Here is a 19,528-nt window from a genome sequence, read left to right on the forward strand (position 1 = left end):
ACCAGGGGTTTGTAATGAAGAGTCTATTTAAAGAGAGTTCAAACGTAACAGACATTTCCTGTTTGTAAGTCAGTGAACTCTGAACTTTGAGACCGAGCTCGGCCAGTGAAGTAAACACAAACAACATTACAATCAGCACAGAGACACAGAGGCTCAACACGTAACACAGACCTGTCCAAAACATGACCCGTGACAGAAAGCGGCATTGTCCTTTTGGGATTTTTGCTTAGTCATAGACATAACCATCGCACTGTAATACACAGAGCATTAGAAAAGGCCCTCACCAGCTGAGAGTTGAACTGACAAAATGGCTCTTACACAAGTAGACAAACACACCAAGACAAGACAGACAAGCATTTCTTGTGCATGAGCCTCGAGTCCAGTCCAGCGGAATGAGAGTGTTCGGAACAGTCATAATAGGGAAGTTCAAACATTCCCCGCTTCTATGAGGTCCTCATCACACAACATCCACCACTGAGACCACAGTCATTATCAATCTATCAATCCATCCATCTAGTGTTCCTGTTCCCGGTCTCTGCGTCGGATAGGGACAGCGAACATCGGCAGGGTCCGGAAGGAGGCGGTGTTGGGCGGCGTCTTGCCCTGCTCTGAGTTGCCTGCCGGCTCGTACGAGCACTTCCTCTTTTGGATGGCCTCGGCGCGCACGGCCAGGCTGCGGGCGCACACGGTGAGAAGGACGATGAGGGTACCCACCAGCAGGCTCACCATGGGCCACAGGACGCAGTGGAGGAGGACGCTGGCGTCGTGGGAGCGCCGCCACAGTACGTCGTCAGGCCTGCAGGGGGGTAAAAGAGTAGGAAGATAGGGGGGCATGAGGCAACAAGAAAGGGGTGAGTGTTTACAGAATGCAAAGCAATGTCTGTCAATCAGGAACTTCAGTGTTGACAGAAAAGAGACAAAATGCAGCACAAATGTCACCTATCAACATTAAATGTGAAGGTTTGTCTGATGATCTAAGAGAAATATATTCTGGATTCCATCCAGGGACAAAGTACATCACGTTTCACTTAGTTGCAGAGAAGTCAGGATCCACAAGAAGGTTTCTATCCACAGGAGTGATTTAGCACCGACTCTTTGAAGGAGGGTGAGGGGTGGAGGAGGGAAGAGACATCAGGAGCACATGGCAGACAGCTACAGCTGGCAGCAATGCAAGATGGGATGGAGAAAGACAGAGACATGGAAGGAGGAGGGAGGATGATGGGAGGAGGGAGAATGATGGGAGGAGAGAGGAGGATGGGAGGAGGGAGGAGGATGGGAGGAGGGAGGAGGATGGGAGGAGGGAGGATGATGGGAGGAGGGAGGAGGATGGGAGGAGGGAGGAGGATGGGAGGAGGGAGGAGGATGGGAGGAGGGAGGAGGATGGGAGGAGGGAGGAGGATGATGGGAGGAGGGAGGATGATGGGAGGAGGGAGGATGATGGAAGAAGGGAGGATGATTGGAGGAGGGAGGAGGATAGGAGGAGGGAGGAGGATGGGAGGAGGGAGGATGATGGGAGGAGGGAGGAGGATGGGAGGAGGGAGGAGGATGGGAGGAGGGAGGATGATGATGGGAGGAGGGAGGATGATGGGAGGAGGGAGGATGATGGGAGGGGGGAGGATGATGGAAGAAGGGAGGATGATGGAAGAAGGGAGGAGAATAGGAGGAGGGAGGAGGGAGGATGATGGGAGGAGGGAGGAGGATGGGAGGAGGGAGGATGATGGGAGGAGGGAGGAGGATGGGAGGAGGGAGGATGATGGGAGAAGGGAGGTTGATGGGAGGAGGGAGGAGGATGGGAAGAGGGAGGATGATGGGAGGAGGGAGGAGGATGGGAGGAGGATGGGAGGAGGATGGGAGGAGGGAGGAGGATGGGAAGAGGGAGGATGATGAGAGGAGGGAGGAGATTGGGAAGAGGGAGGATGATGGGAGGAGGGAGGAGGATGGGAGGAGGGAGGATGATGGGAGGAGGGAGGAGGATGGCATCACTATGATGGCTTGACAGAAAAACATTAGCACAAAGACAGATAGATACTAAGAGACAAGGGCAGGATGAAGGGAGATGAGCAGACAGACATACATACTAAGAGACAAGGGCAGGATGAAGGAAGATAAGCAGACAGACAGATAGATACTAAGAGACAAGGGCAGGATGAAGGAAGATGAGCAGACAGACAGATAGATACTAAGAGACAAGGGCAGGATGAAGGAAGATGAGCAGACAGAGAGATAGATACTAAGAGACAAGGGCAGGATGAAGGAAGATGAGCAGACAGACAGATAGATACTAAGAGACAAGGGCAGGATGAAGGAAGATGAGCAGACAGACAGATAGATACTAAGAGACAAGGGCAGGATGAAGGAAGATGAGCAGACAGACAGATAGATACTAAGAGACAAGGGCAGGATGAAGGAAGATTAGCAGACAGACAGATAGATACTAAAAGACAAGGGCAGGATGAAGGGAGATGAGTAGACAGACAGATAGATACTAAGAGACAAGGGCAGGATGAAGGAAGATGGAGGTCAGGAGGGGGAATTGAAGGCACAGCTTTGAACAAACTGAAAGCCTGGATGTAGCCAGAGAACAGGGGACGATACAGAACAGACGAAGAGAAACGCTACATCATGTGTGAAGGAGTAATAACATTATCCCCTCGTTTAGGGAAAGACCTGGTCAGTCGTCCAACTGAATGTATTCAACTGAAATGTGTCTTCAGCGTTTAACCCCTCTGAATCTGCTGCCTTTATCCACATCCACGAGGAACAGTGGGTTAACTGCCTTGTTCAGGGGAACAGTGGGTTAACTGCCTTGTTCAGGGGAACAGTGGGTTAACTGCCTTGTTCAGGGGAACAGTGGGTTAACTGCCTTGTTCAGGGGAACAGTGGGTTAACTGCCTTGTTCAGGGGAACAGTGGGTTAACTGCCTTGTTCAGGGGAACAGTGGGTTAACTGCCTTGTTCAGGGGAACAGTGGGTTAACTGCCTTGTTCAGGGGAACAGTGGGTTAACTGCCTTGTTCAGGGGAACAGTGGGTTAACTGCCTTGTTCAGGGGAACAGTGGGTTAACTGCCTTGTTCAGGGGAACAGTGGGTTAACTGCCTTGTTCAGGGGAACAGTGGGTTAACTGCCTTGTTCAGGGGAACAGTGGGTTAACTGCCTTGTTCAGGGGAACAGTGGGTTAACTGCCTTGTTCAGAGGAACAGTGGGTTAACTGCCTTGTTCAGGAGAACAGTGGGTTAACTGCCTTGTTCAGGGGAACAGTGGGTTAACTGCCTTGTTCAGGGGAACAGTGGGTTAACTGCCTTGTTCAGGGGAACAGTGGGTTAACTGCCTTGTTCAGAGGAACAGTGGGTTAACTGCCTTGTTCAGAGGAACAGTGGGTTAACTGCCTTGTTCAGGGGAACAGTGGGTTAACTGCCTTGTTCAGGGGAACAGTGGGTTAACTGCCTTGTTCAGGGGAACAGTGGGTTAACTGTCTTGTTCAGGGGAACAGTGGGTTTACTGCCTTGTTCAGGGGAACAGAGGGTTAACTGTCTTGTTCAGGGGAACAGTGGGTTAACTGCCTTGTTCAGGGGAACAGTGGGTTAACTGCCTTGTTCAGGGGAACAGTTGGTTAACTGTCTTGTTCAGTGGAACAGTGGGTTAACTGTCTTGTTCAGGGGAACAGTGGGTTAACTGTCTTGTTCAGTGGAACAGTGGGTTAACTGTCTTGTTCAGGGGAACAGTGGGTTAACTGCCTTGTTCAGGGGAACAGTGGGTTACCTCTGAATGAGGGATGTTGATGATACCTCTGAATGAGGGGATGTTGATGATACCTCTGAATGATGGGAGTTGATGATATCTCTGAATGAGGGGATGTTGATGATACCTCTGAATGAGGGGATGTTGATGATATCTCTGAATGAGGGGAGTTGATGATATCTCTAAATGAGGGGATGTTGATGATACCTCTGAATGAGGGGTGTTGATGATACCTCTGAATGAGGGGTGTTGATGATATCTCTGAATGAGGGGAGTTGATGATACCTCTGAATGAGGGGATGTTGATGATACCTCTGAATGATGGGAGTTGATGATATCTCTGAATGAGGGGATGTTGATGATACCTCTGAATGAGGGGATGTTGATGATACCTCTGAATGAGGGGAGTTGATGATACCTCTGAATGAGGGGAGTTGATGATATCTCTGAATGAGGGGATGTTGATGATACCTCTGAATGAGGGGAGTTGATGATACCTCTGAATGAGGGGATGTTGATGATATCTCTGAATGAGGGGATGTTGATGATACCTCTGAATGAGGGGTGTTGATGATACCTCTGAATGAGGGGAGTTGATGATATCTCTGAATGAGGGGATGTTGATGATACCTCTGAATGAGGGGAGTTGATGATACCTCTGAATGAGGGGATGTTGATGATATCTCTGAATGAGGGGATGTTGATGATACCTCTGAATGAGGGGATGTTGATGATACCTCTGAATGAGGGGATGTTGATGATACCTCTGAATGAGGGGGGTTGATCATACCTCTGAATGAGGGGAGTTGATGATATCTCTGAATGAGGGGAGTGGATGATATCTCTGAATGAGGGGATGTTGATGATACCTCTGAATGAGGGGATGTTGATGATACCTCTGAATGAGGGGATGTTGATGATACCTCTGAATGAGGGGATGTTGATGATACCTCTGAATGAGGGGATGTTGATGATACCTCTGAATGAGGGGATGTTGATGATACCTCTGAATGAGGGGATGTTGATGATACCTCTGAATGAGGGAATGTTTTTAAGAGTAGTTAACAGGAGTTGATGATACCTCTGAATGAGGGAAGTTGATGATACCTCTGAATGAGGGGATGTTGATGATACCTCTGAATGAGGGGATGTTGATGATACCTCTGAATGAGGGGAGTTGATGATACCTCTGAATGAGGGGATGTTGATGATACCTCTGAATGAGGGGATGTTGATGATACCTCTGAATGAGGGGAGTTGATGATATCTCTGAATGAGGGGATGTTGATGATACCTCTGAATGAGGGGATGTTGATGATACCTCTGAATGAGGGGATGTTGATGATACCTCTGAATGAGGGGGGTTGATCATACCTCTGAATGAGGGGAGTTGATGATATCTCTGAATGAGGGGAGTGGATGATATCTCTGAATGAGGGGATGTTGATGATACCTCTGAATTAGGGAATGTTTTTAAGAGTAGTTAACAGGAGTTGATGATACCTCTGAATGAGGGGAGTGGATGATACCTCTGAATGAGGGGATGTTGATGATACCTCTGAATGAGGGGATGTTGATGATACCTCTGAATGAGGGAATGTTTTTAAGAGTAGTTAACAGGAGTTGATGATACCTCTGAATGAGGGGATGTTGATGATACCTCTGAATGAGGGGATGTTGATGATACCTCTGAATGAGGGGAGTGGATGATACCTCTGAATGAGGGGATGTTGATGATACCTCTGAATGAGGGGATGTTGATGATACCTCTGAATGAGGGAATGTTTTTAAGAGTAGTTAACAGGAGTTGATGATACCTCTGAATGAGGGGATGTTGATGATACCTCTGAATGAGGGATGTTGATGATACCTCTGAATGAGGGGATGTTGATGATATCTCTGAATGAGGAGATGTTTCTAACAGTAATTGTCAGGCGTATAATCAGAGCATCTGGTTACAAGAGTAAATACAGACTGATTACGTCAAGAGGAATATTTATCAGAGAGATAACAGATGCCAGGGATGAGGTGGATACAGATATACAGCAATATGATTTTATTGTTGTTTATGGGGTGATTCATACTCTTTATGTTCCAGTTAACAAAGTGTGAAAAAGTAATAATTATCCCAAATAGCAAAAGATCACAAAGCAGGTGTTGGATATAAAATGTTCAATAACATTATCCACTCGACATTCTGCTTCTTTATTACATTAAACCTTTACTTACGAACAGCTTGCATGCAAACTAAGAATTGGAACGGGTATTGAGTTAAAATATGTACATATTTTAGATGATATATAAATAAAATGGTCTGTAATCAGGCTCTTTTGGGGTAAGCAGTGGTCTGGAGGGGCCCACTTAGGCCAACACTGCAGCAGCCATACAGCATTACACAGCACTATACAGTAGCACACAGTAGTGCAGTGTAGACTGCAGTGGAAGATACAGCCCAGTGTCAGCCAACTGAATACTGGACTAGAGGGAACGTAGGACAGAGTCAACTCTACTGAGGAGTTCAAAGGCCTCTGAACAATGGACTAGAAGGAACGTAGGGCAGAGTCAACTCTGCTGAGGAGTTCACAGGCCTCTGAATACTGGACTAGAGGGAACGTAGGACAGAGTCAACTCTACTGAGGAGTTCACAGGCCTCTGAACAATGGACTAGAGGGAACGTAGGACAGAGTCAACTCTGCTGAGGAGTTCACAGGCCTCTGAATACTGGACTAGAGGGAACGTAGTGGTCTCTGAATACTGGACTAGAGGGAACGTAGTGGTCTCTGAACACTGGACTAGAGGGAACGTAGTGGTCTCTGAACACTGGACTAGAGGGAACGTAGTGGTCTCTGAATACTGGACTAGAGGGAACGTAGTGGTCTCTGAACACTGGACTAGAGGGAACGTAGTGGTCTCTGAACACTGGACTAGAGGGAACGTAGTGGTCTCTGAATACTGGACTAGAGGAAACGTAGTGGCCTCTGAATACTGGACTAGAGGGAACGTAGTGGCCTCTGAATACTGGACTAGAGGGAACGTAGTGGTCTCTGAATACTGGACTAGAGGGAACGTAGTGGTCTCTGAATACTGGACTAGAGGGAACGTAGTGGTCTCTGAACACTGGACTAGAGGGAACGTAGTGGTCTCTGAACACTGGACTAGAGGGAACGTAGTGGCCTCTGAATACTGGACTAGAGGGAACGTAGTGGCCTCTGAATACTGGACTAGAGGGAACGTAGTGGCCTCTGAATACTGGACTAGAGGGAACGTAGTGGTCTCTGAACACTGGACTAGAGGGAACGTAGTGGTCTCTGAATACTGGACTAGAGGGAACGTAGTGGTCTCTGAATACTGGACTAGAGGGAACGTAGTGGTCTCTGAACACTGGACTAGAGGGAACGTAGTGGTCACTGAATACTGGACTAGAGGGAACGTAGTGGTCTCTGAACACTGGACTAGAGGGAACGTAGTGGCCTCTGAATACTGGACTAGAGGGAACGTAGTGGTCTCTGAACACTGGACTAGAGGGAACGTAGTGGTCTCTGAACACTGGACTAGAGGGAACGTAGTGGCCTCTGAATACTGGACTAGAGGGAACGTAGTGGCCTCTGAATACTGGACTAGAGGGAACGTAGTGGCCTCTGAATACTGGACTAGAGGGAACGTAGTGGTCTCTGAACACTGGACTAGAGGGAACGTAGTGGTCTCTGAATACTGGACTAGAGGGAACGTAGTGGTCTCTGAACACTGGACTAGAGGGAACGTAGTGGTCTCTGAATACTGGACTAGAGGGAACGTAGTGGTCTCTGAACACTGGACTAGAGGGAACGTAGTGGCCTCTGAATACTGGACTAGAGGGAACGTAGTGGTCTCTGAACACTGGACTAGAGGGAACGTAGTGGTCTCTGAACACTGGACTAGAGGGAACGTAGTGGTCTCTGAATACTGGACTAGAGGGAACGTAGTGGTCTCTGAACACTGGACTAGAGGGAACGTAGTGGCCTCTGAATACTGGACTAGAGGGAACGTAGTGGCCTCTGAATACTGGACTAGAGGGAACGTAGTGGCCTCTGAATACTGGACTAGAGGGAACGTAGTGTTCTCTGAATACGGGACTAGAGGGAACGTAGTGGCCTCTGAACACTGGACTAGAGGGAACGTAGTGGTCTCTGAATACTGGACTAGAGGGAACGTAGTGGCCTCTGAATACTGGACTAGAGGGAACGTAGTGGTCTCTGAATACTGGACTAGAGGGAACGTAGTGGTCTCTGAACACTGGACTAGAGGGAACGTAGTGGCCTCTGAATACTGGACTAGAGGAAACGTAGTGGTCTCTGAATACTGGACTAGAGGGAACGTAGTGGTCTCTGAACACTGGACTAGAGGGAACGTAGTGGTCTCTGAATACTGGACTAGAGGGAACGTAGTGGTCTCTGAACACTGGACTAGAGGGAACGTAGTGGCCTCTGAATACTGGACTAGAGGGAACGTAGTGGTCTCTGAACACTGGACTAGAGGGAACGTAGTGGTCTCTGAACACTGGACTAGAGGGAACGTAGTGGTCTCTGAACACTGGACTAGAGGGAACGTAGTGGTCTCTGAATACTGGACTAGAGGGAACGTAGTGGTCTCTGAACACTGGACTAGAGGGAACGTAGTGGTCTCTGAATACTGGACTAGAGGGAACGTAGTGGTCTCTGAATACTGGACTAGAGGGAACGTAGTGGTCTCTGAACACTGGACTAGAGGGAACGTAGTGGTCTCTGAATACTGGACTAGAGGGAACGTAGTGGTCTCTGAACACTGGACTAGAGGGAACGTAGTGGTCTCTGAACACTGGACTAGAGGGAACGTAGTGGTCTCTGAATACTGGACTAGAGGGAACGTAGTGGTCTCTGAACACTGGACTAGAGGGAACGTAGTGGTCTCTGAATACTGGACTAGAGGGAACGTAGTGGTCTCTGAATACTGGACTAGAGGAAACGTAGTGGCCTCTGAATACTGGACTAGAGGGAACGTAGTGGCCTCTGAATACTGGACTAGAGGGAACGTAGTGGTCTCTGAATACTGGACTAGAGGGAACGTAGTGGTCTCTGAATACTGGACTAGAGGGAACGTAGTGGTCTCTGAACACTGGACTAGAGGGAACGTAGTGGTCTCTGAACACTGGACTAGAGGGAACGTAGTGGCCTCTGAATACTGGACTAGAGGGAACGTAGTGGCCTCTGAATACTGGACTAGAGGGAACGTAGTGGCCTCTGAATACTGGACTAGAGGGAACGTAGTGGTCTCTGAACACTGGACTAGAGGGAACGTAGTGGTCTCTGAATACTGGACTAGAGGGAACGTAGTGGTCTCTGAACACTGGACTAGAGGGAACGTAGTGGTCTCTGAATACTGGACTAGAGGGAACGTAGTGGTCTCTGAACACTGGACTAGAGGGAACGTAGTGGCCTCTGAATACTGGACTAGAGGGAACGTAGTGGTCTCTGAACACTGGACTAGAGGGAACGTAGTGGTCTCTGAACACTGGACTAGAGGGAACGTAGTGGTCTCTGAATACTGGACTAGAGGGAACGTAGTGGTCTCTGAACACTGGACTAGAGGGAACGTAGTGGCCTCTGAATACTGGACTAGAGGGAACGTAGTGGCCTCTGAATACTGGACTAGAGGGAACGTAGTGGCCTCTGAATACTGGACTAGAGGGAACGTAGTGTTCTCTGAATACGGGACTAGAGGGAACGTAGTGGCCTCTGAACACTGGACTAGAGGGAACGTAGTGGTCTCTGAATACTGGACTAGAGGGAACGTAGTGGCCTCTGAATACTGGACTAGAGGGAACGTAGTGGTCTCTGAATACTGGACTAGAGGGAACGTAGTGGTCTCTGAACACTGGACTAGAGGGAACGTAGTGGCCTCTGAATACTGGACTAGAGGAAACGTAGTGGTCTCTGAATACTGGACTAGAGGGAACGTAGTGGTCTCTGAATACTGGACTAGAGGGAACGTAGTGGTCTATGAATACTGGACTAGAGGGAACGTAGTGGTCTCTGAACACTGGACTAGAGGGAACGTAGTGGTCTCTGAATACTGGACTAGAGGGAACGTAGTGGTCTCTGAATACTGGACTAGAGGGAACGTAGTGGTCTCTGAACACTGGACTAGAGGGAACGTAGTGGCCTCTGAATACAGGACTAGAGGGAACGTATTGGTCTCTGAATACTGGACTAGAGGGAACGTAGTGGCCTCTGAACACTGGACTAGAGGGAACGTAGTGGCCTCTGAATACAGGACTAGAGGGAACGTAGTGGTCTCTGAATACTGGACTAGAGGGAACGTAGTGGCCTCTGAATACTGGACTAGAGGGAACGTAGTGGTCTCTGAATACTGGACTAGAGGGAACGTAGTGGCCTCTGAATACTGGACTAGAGGGAACGTAGTGGTCTCTGAATACTGGACTAGAGGGAACGTAGTGGCCTCTGAACACTGGACTAGAGGGAACGTAGTGGCCTCTGAATACAGGACTAGAGGGAACGTAGTGGTCTCTGAATACTGGACTAGAGGGAACGTAGTGGTCTCTGAATACTGGACTAGAGGGAACGTAGTGGCCTCTGAATACTGGACTAGAGGGAACGTAGTGGCCTCTGAATACTGGACTAGAGGGAACGTAGTGGTCTCTGAACACTGGACTAGAGGGAACGTAGTGGTCTCTGAATACAGGACTAGAGGGAACGTAGTGGCCTCTGAATACTGGACTAGAGGGAACGTAGTGGCCTCTGAATACTGGACTAGAGGGAACGTAGTGGTCTCTGAACACTGGACTAGAGGGAACGTAGTGGCCTCTGAATACAGGACTAGAGGGAACGTAGTGGTCTCTGAATACTGGACTAGAGGGAACGTAGTGGTCTCTGAATACTGGACTAGAGGGACCATAGTGGTCTCTGAATACTGGACTAGAGGGAACGTAGTGGTCTCTGAACACTGGACTAGAGGGAACGTAGTGGTCTCTGAATACTGGACTAGAGGGAACGTAGTGGTCTCTGAATACTGGACTAGAGGGAACGTAGTGGCCTCTGAATACTGGACTAGAGGGAACGTAGTGGTCTCTGAATACTGGACTAGAGGGAACGTAGTGGCCTCTGAACACTGGACTAGAGGGAACGTAGTGGTCTCTGAATACTGGACTAGAGGGAACGTAGTGGTCTCTGAATACTGGACTAGAGGGAACGTAGTGGTCTCTGAATACTGGACTAGAGGGAACGTAGTGGCCTCTGAATACAGGACTAGAGGGAACGTAGTGGTCTCTGAATACTGGACTAGAGGGAACGTAGTGGTCTCTGAACACTGGACTAGAGGGAACGTAGTGGCCTCTGAATACTGGACTAGAGGGAACGTAGTGGTCTCTGAACACTGGACTAGAGGGAACGTAGTGGTCTCTGAACACTGGACTAGAGGGAACGTAGTGGTCTCTGAATACTGGACTAGAGGGAACGTAGTGGTCTCTGAACACTGGACTAGAGGGAACGTAGTGGCCTCTGAATACTGGACTAGAGGGAACGTAGTGGCCTCTGAATACTGGACTAGAGGGAACGTAGTGGCCTCTGAATACTGGACTAGAGGGAACGTAGTGTTCTCTGAATACGGGACTAGAGGGAACGTAGTGGCCTCTGAACACTGGACTAGAGGGAACGTAGTGGTCTCTGAATACTGGACTAGAGGGAACGTAGTGGCCTCTGAATACTGGACTAGAGGGAACGTAGTGGTCTCTGAATACTGGACTAGAGGGAACGTAGTGGTCTCTGAACACTGGACTAGAGGGAACGTAGTGGCCTCTGAATACTGGACTAGAGGAAACGTAGTGGTCTCTGAATACTGGACTAGAGGGAACGTAGTGGTCTCTGAATACTGGACTAGAGGGAACGTAGTGGTCTATGAATACTGGACTAGAGGGAACGTAGTGGTCTCTGAACACTGGACTAGAGGGAACGTAGTGGTCTCTGAATACTGGACTAGAGGGAACGTAGTGGTCTCTGAATACTGGACTAGAGGGAACGTAGTGGTCTCTGAACACTGGACTAGAGGGAACGTAGTGGCCTCTGAATACAGGACTAGAGGGAACGTATTGGTCTCTGAATACTGGACTAGAGGGAACGTAGTGGCCTCTGAACACTGGACTAGAGGGAACGTAGTGGCCTCTGAATACAGGACTAGAGGGAACGTAGTGGTCTCTGAATACTGGACTAGAGGGAACGTAGTGGCCTCTGAATACTGGACTAGAGGGAACGTAGTGGTCTCTGAATACTGGACTAGAGGGAACGTAGTGGCCTCTGAATACTGGACTAGAGGGAACGTAGTGGTCTCTGAATACTGGACTAGAGGGAACGTAGTGGCCTCTGAACACTGGACTAGAGGGAACGTAGTGGCCTCTGAATACAGGACTAGAGGGAACGTAGTGGTCTCTGAATACTGGACTAGAGGGAACGTAGTGGTCTCTGAATACTGGACTAGAGGGAACGTAGTGGCCTCTGAATACTGGACTAGAGGGAACGTAGTGGCCTCTGAATACTGGACTAGAGGGAACGTAGTGGTCTCTGAACACTGGACTAGAGGGAACGTAGTGGTCTCTGAATACAGGACTAGAGGGAACGTAGTGGCCTCTGAATACTGGACTAGAGGGAACGTAGTGGCCTCTGAATACTGGACTAGAGGGAACGTAGTGGTCTCTGAACACTGGACTAGAGGGAACGTAGTGGCCTCTGAATACAGGACTAGAGGGAACGTAGTGGTCTCTGAATACTGGACTAGAGGGAACGTAGTGGTCTCTGAATACTGGACTAGAGGGACCATAGTGGTCTCTGAATACTGGACTAGAGGGAACGTAGTGGTCTCTGAACACTGGACTAGAGGGAACGTAGTGGTCTCTGAATACTGGACTAGAGGGAACGTAGTGGTCTCTGAATACTGGACTAGAGGGAACGTAGTGGCCTCTGAATACTGGACTAGAGGGAACGTAGTGGTCTCTGAATACTGGACTAGAGGGAACGTAGTGGCCTCTGAACACTGGACTAGAGGGAACGTAGTGGTCTCTGAATACTGGACTAGAGGGAACGTAGTGGTCTCTGAATACTGGACTAGAGGGAACGTAGTGGTCTCTGAATACTGGACTAGAGGGAACGTAGTGGCCTCTGAATACAGGACTAGAGGGAACGTAGTGGTCTCTGAATACTGGACTAGAGGGAACGTAGTGGTCTCTGAATACTGGACTAGAGGGAACGTAGTGGTCTCTGAACACTGGACTAGAGGGAACGTAGTGGTCTCTGAACACTGGACTAGAGGGAACGTAGTGGCCTCTGAATACTGGACTAGAGGGAACGTAGTGGCCTCTGAACACTATCTGTGTACCATTTCAGTTATAAACATATGTTACACTTTGCATTTATTTCAATCAATCTACGAGTTTACTGGTGATGGGAGAAAATCACTGGCATTGGGACAAGATAAATCTGCAATACAATGATCTGCCCTGAGGAACAAAAGGCCCAACTCAAGAGGTGGAGGGCTCCCGAGTGGCACAGCGGTCTATAAGGCACTGCATTTTAGCCACTACAGACACTGGTTCGATTTCAGGCTGTAACACAACTGGCCGTGATTGCGAGTCCCATAGGGCGGCGCACAATTGTCCCAGCGTCGTTCGGGATTAGGCCGTCATTGTAAATAAGAAGTTGTTCTGAACTGACTTCCGGAGTTAAATAAAGAAGAGTGTCCTGGATACAAGCCCCAGGTGTACCAGGTGTACCAGGTGTACCAGGTGTACCAGGCCCCAGGTGTACCACGTGTACCAGGTGTACCAGGTGTACCAGGCCCCAGGTGTACCAGGTGTACCAGGTGTACCAGGCCCCAGGTGTACCACGTGTACCAGGCCCCAGGTGTACCAGGTGTACCAGGCCCCAGGTGTACCAGGTGTACCAGGCCCCAGGTGTACCAGGTGTACCAGGTGTACCAGGCCCCAGGTGTACCACGTGTACCAGGCCCCAGGTGTACCAGGTGTACCAGGCCCCAGGTGTACCAGGTGTACCAGGTGTACCAGGCCCCAGGTGTACCACGTGTACCAGGCCCCAGGTGTACCATGAGACCCACACGGTCTGCAACAGTACGTGTTGATTACTTGAGTCACACTTTCTCAACAAGATCCAATGAGCCTCCAAAAATAGCCACTGAAGGGATGATTGGCCACGGACAAGTGTTGATAAGTGGTGTTCTCAGACTACTCCCTACAGTACATGAACATGTCACGTCCTGCCCCACAGGAAATGGATCCACAGCAGGCGACAGACTCTCCCATCACCACACAGCTGATGACCAGGTGCATCTTGTGACTTCACTGCCTGTCTGCTACTGTCTTTGCCATATTCGCTTTGTCAAATGTAAGTAATGTTAAGAGTTAAGACTTACTGCAGGAAAATATTACACGTGAAAATAGCAATAGTTAGTTGAAAAAGAACAGAGAGGGTTTTTGAAAGGCGGCCACATTACATTGTTACACCTTGGCCATCTGGTTCTCACTGCTTCTCCCTAAAATAGACTGCAGACTGAGCCCGTCCTGACAAACCCGCCCGGACGGGTCTCAAATCTCTAGAATCTCTTTGGAGGAAAAAAGTGTTTGTGTTTTACTTTCAGCAAACACGTGTTTGGTCTCGTGACAGCTCTGAAGGTGCTGCTGTATAACCAGGGAGCGTGTGAGGGGCTAGTGTTAGAGTTTAGGTTAAGGGAGGGGCTAGTGATAAGGTTTAGGGGGAGGAGGGTCTAATAGTAGGGTGTAGGGTTACGGGAGGGGCTAGTGGTAGGGTTAGGGGAGGGTAGGGTAGGGTTTAGGGGTAGGGGAGGGTCTAATAGTAGGGTTTAGGGTTGGGGAGGGGAGGGGCTAGTGGTAGGGTTTAGGGTTAGGGGAGGGTCTAATAGTAGGGTTTAGGGTTAGGGGACGGGCTAGTGGTAGAGGTTAGGGGAGGGGATAGCGGTAGGGTTTAGGGTTAGGGAAGGGGCTAGTGGTAGGGGTTAGGGGAGGGGATAGCGGTAGGGTTTAGGGTTAGGGGAGGGGCTAGTGGTAGGGGTTAGGGGAGGGGCTAGTGGTAGGGGTTAGGGGAGGGGATAGCGGTAGGGTTTAGGGTTAGGGGAGGGGCTAGTGGTAGGGGTTAGGGGAGGGGCTAGTGGTAGGGGTTAGGGGAGGGGATAGCGGTAGGGTTTAGGGTTAGGGTTAGGGGAGGGGCTAGTGGTAGGGGTTAGGGGAGGGGCTTGTGGTAGGGGTTAGGGGAGGGGATAGCGGTAGGGTTTAGGGTTAGGGGAGGGGCTAGCGGTAGGGTTTAGAGTTAGGGGAGGGGCTAGCGGTAGGGTTTAAAGTTAGGGGAGGGGCTAGCGGTAGGGTTTAGGGTTAGGGGAGGGGCTAGCGGTAGGGTTTAGAGTTTGGGGAGGGGCTAGCGGTAGGGTTTAAAGTTAGGGGAGGGGCTAGCGGGAAGGGTTTAGAGTTAGGGGAGGGACTAACGGTAGGGTTTAGGGGAGGGTCTCACCTTCTCTGCTGGTTGAAGAAACAGGTGAAGGATTGGGAGCTGACCTCTTTAGTCCAGTAGTCCTCCCACCACAGAACGTTGTCCTTGTTCTTCTGGTTGTCCCTCTCACATGGAGGAACGTACGAGCACTGGACAGAGAGAGAGAGGGAGAGAGAAGGAGAGAGAGAGAGAGAGACAGGGAGGGAGAGAGAGAGAGAGAGGGAGGGAGAGAGAGAGGGAGGGAGGGAGGGAGAGAGAGAGACAGGGAGGGAGAGCGAGAGAGAAGGAGAGAGAGAGAGAGAGAGAGAGAGATGGAGAGAGGGAGGGAGAGAGAGAGACAGGGAGGGAGAGGGAGAGAGAGGGAGAGAGAGAGAAAGAAAGAAAGAGAGAAAGAGAGAGAGAGGAGGAGAGGAAGGGAGAGAGCGAGAAACAGGGAGGGAGAGAGAGAGAGAGAGAGAGAGAGCGCGCGAGAGAGAGAAAGAGAGACAGGGAGGGAGAGGGAGAGGGAGGGAGAGAGAGAAAGAGAGAGAGAGGAGGAGAGGAAGGGAGAGAGAGAGAGTGTTATACAGTGCTACTAGCCATAATGTAATGCATCAAGACATAGGGTATTAAACACATCAAACACGTGGTTTCCCTGTGGTTGACACCGTTCCATTGACTCCATTCCAGCCATTATTATGAGTCATCCTCCCCTCAGCAGCCTCCACTGATCGTGACAGAAACACATTCAAACAGACATAAACAGGGCAGCAAAAAACGTACTGTGCATGAGGTTGATAGGGCTACAAAGGTCAACCAAGTCATCTTAAATGCAGATGTAAAAGAGACTCCAATTTCCCCTTGAACATGTGAGAACCGTGAGAGATACAGACACTGTCTAGAAGAGACTACAGGTGAGGATCGTGAGAGATACAGACACTGTCTAGAAGAGACTACATGTGAGGATCGTGAGAGATACAGACACTGTCTAGAAGACACTACAGGTGAGGATCGTGAGAGATACATACACAGTCTAGAAGAGACTACATGTGAGGACCGTGAGAGATACAGACACTGTCTAGAAGAGACTACATGTGAGGACCGTGAGAGATACAGACACTGTCTAGAAGAGACTACAGGTGAGGATCGTGAGAGATACAGACACTGTCTAGAAGACACTACAGGTGAGGATCGTGAGAGATACAGACACTGTCTAGAAGACACTACAGGTGAGGATCGTGAGAGATACAGACACTGTCTAGAAGACACTACAGGTGAGGATCGTGAGAGATACAGACACTGTCTAGAAGAGACTACAGGTGAGGACCGTGAGAGATACAGATACTGTCTAGAAGAGACTACATGTGAGGACCGTGAGAGATACAGACACTGTCTAGAAGACACATGAGGATCGTGAGAGATACAGACACAGTCTAGAAGACACTACAGGTGAGGATCGTGAGAGATACAGACACTGTCTAGAAGACACTACAGGTGAGGATCGTGAGAGATACAGACACTGTCTAGAAGACACGTGAGGATCGTGAGAGATACAGACACTGTCTAGAAGAGACTACAGGTGAGAACCGTGAGAGATACAGACACTGTCTAGAAGACACTACAGGTGAGGATTGTGAGAGATACAGGCACTGTCTAGAAGAGACTACAGGTGAGAACCGTGAGAGATACAGACACTGTCTAGAAGAGACTACAGGTGAGGACCGTGAGAGATACAGACACTGTCTAGAAGAGACTACAGGTGAGGATTGTGAGAGATACAGACACAGTCTAGAAGAGACTACAGGTGAGGACTGTGAGAGATACAGACACTGTCTAGAAGAGACTACAGGTGAGGACTGTGAGAGATACAGACACTGTCTAGAAGAGACTACAGGTGAGGACCGTGAGAGATACAGACACTGTCTAGAAGAGACTACAGGTGAGGACCGTGAGAGATACAGACACTGTCTAGAAGAGACTACAGGTGAGGATCGTGAGAGAAACAGACACTGTCTAGAAGAGACTACAGGTGAGGACCGTGAGAGATACAGACACTGTCTAGAAGAGACTACAGGTGAGAACCGTGAGAGATACAGACACTGTCTACATCCATCCCCTGGTTGATAAAGCCCTGAAAGTAATCCTCTACCCTCCATGGGAGATATAAGAAGCTTTTCTTCCGTGTCCGAGTCAAGCTGTCATTCTCCCTCAGTCTGTCTGAAATGACGCCCTATTTCCATGACATTAACTATATAGTTCACTACTGTTGATGAAAGCCTATAGGCCTCTGGTTGAAAGTAGATCACTACCATATAAGGACAAGGGTTCCATTTGGGAGGCAATCACAGTTTCACATCATTTTCCTCAGTCTACTTTTCAGGGCATGAAGAGCCAGAGCTGTGGGCACTGGAACAAAACAGAACCCATGGGGTGTCTGATTGGAATCCAGTCGGAGGACACTCTAAATGACTCTATATCAGGAATGAACAACACTCTAAATGACTCTATATCAGGAATGAATAACACTCTAAATGACTCTATATCAGGAATGAACAACAATCTAAATGACTCTATATCAGGAATGAACAACACTCTAAATGACTCTATATCAGGAATGAACAACACTCTACATTACTCTATATCAGGAATGAACAACACTCTAAATGGCTCTATATCAGGAATGAATAACACTCTAAATGACTCTATATCAGGAATGAACAACACTCTAAATGACTCTATATCAGGAATGAACAACACTCTAAATGACTCTATATCAGGAATGAACAACACTCTAAATGACTCTATATCAGGAATGAACAACACTCTAAATGACTCTATATCAGGAATGAACAACACTCTAAATGACTCTATATCAGGAATGAATAACACTCTAAATGACTCTATATCAGGAATGAACAACAATCTAAATGACTCTATATCAGGAATGAACAACACTCTAAATGACTCTATATCAGGAATGAACAACACTCTAAATTACTCTATATCAGGAATGAACAACACTCTAAATGGCTCTATATCAGGAATGAACAACACTCTAAATGACTCTATATCAGGAATGAACAACAATCTAAATGACTCTATATCAGGAATGAACAACACTCTAAATGACTCTATATCAGGAATGAACAACACTCTACATTACTCTATATCAGGAATGAACAACACTCTAAATGGCTCTATATCAGGAATGAACAACACTCTAAATGACTCTATATCAGGAATGAACAACACTCTAAATGACTCTATATCAGGAATGAATAACACTCTAAATGACTCTATATCAGGAATGAACAACACTCTAAATGACTCTATATCAGGAATGAACAACACTCTAAATGACTCTATATCAGGAATGAACAACACTCTAAATGACTCTATATCAGGAATGAACAACACTCTAAATGACTCTATATCAGGAATGAACAACACTCTAAATGACTCTATATCAGGAATGAATAACACTCTAAATGACTCTATATCAGGAATGAACAACAATCTAAATGACTCTATATCAGGAATGAACAACACTCTAAATGACTCTATATCAGGAATGAATAACACTCTAAATGACTCTATATCAGGAATGAACAACACTCTAAATGACTCTATATCAGGAATGAACAACACTCTAAATGACTCTATATCAGGAATGAACAACACTCTAAATGACTCTATATCAGGAATGAACAACACTCTAAATGACTCTATATCAGGAATGAACAACAATCTAAATGGCTCTATATCAGGTATGAACAACACTCTAAATGACTCTATATCAGGAATGAACAACACTATAAATGGTTCAATATCAGGAATGAACAACACTCCTTCTCTGTGGCCGACGTGAGTAAGACATTTAAATGTGTTAACCCTCGCAAGGCAATCGCCATCACACTGCACACTGCCCTATCCCATCTGGACAAGAGGAAAACCTACAGTTGAAGTGGGAAGTTTACATACACCTGAGCCAAATACATTTAAACAGTTTTTCACAATTCCTGACATTTAATCAGAGTAAAAAATCCCTGTCTTAGGTCCGTTAGGATCACCACTTTATTTTAAGATTTTAAGATTGTGAAATGTCAGAATAATAGTAGAGAATTATTTATTTCAGCATGTATTTCTTTCATCACATTCCCAGTGGGTCCGAAGTTTACAAACACTCAATTAGTATTTTGTAGCATTGCCTTTAAATTGTTTAACTTTTTGCACCAAAGTACGCTCATCTCTAGGAGACAGAATGCGTCTCCTTCC

At 48.0% G+C, this 19,528-nt stretch overlaps 1 protein-coding gene across 1 annotated transcript in view; it reads right to left on the reverse strand.

Moving 5' to 3' along the window:
- Positions 1 to 513: 513 nt before the first annotated feature.
- Positions 514 to 19,528, reverse strand: part of LOC139394256 (uncharacterized) — a 37,169-nt gene continuing 18,154 nt past the window's right edge. Inside the window, exons 2-3 of the mRNA XM_071142282.1 lie at positions 15,296 to 15,432; positions 514 to 796 (exon numbers count right to left, since the gene is read on the reverse strand). Coding sequence (XP_070998383.1) covers positions 514 to 796; positions 15,296 to 15,432 — 420 coding nt within the window. The remainder of the gene's footprint in view (positions 797 to 15,295; positions 15,433 to 19,528) is intronic.

Source organism: Oncorhynchus clarkii, unplaced genomic scaffold (assembly GCF_045791955.1).
Source record: "Oncorhynchus clarkii lewisi isolate Uvic-CL-2024 unplaced genomic scaffold, UVic_Ocla_1.0 unplaced_contig_796_pilon_pilon, whole genome shotgun sequence".
NCBI lineage: Eukaryota > Metazoa > Chordata > Actinopteri > Salmoniformes > Salmonidae > Oncorhynchus > Oncorhynchus clarkii.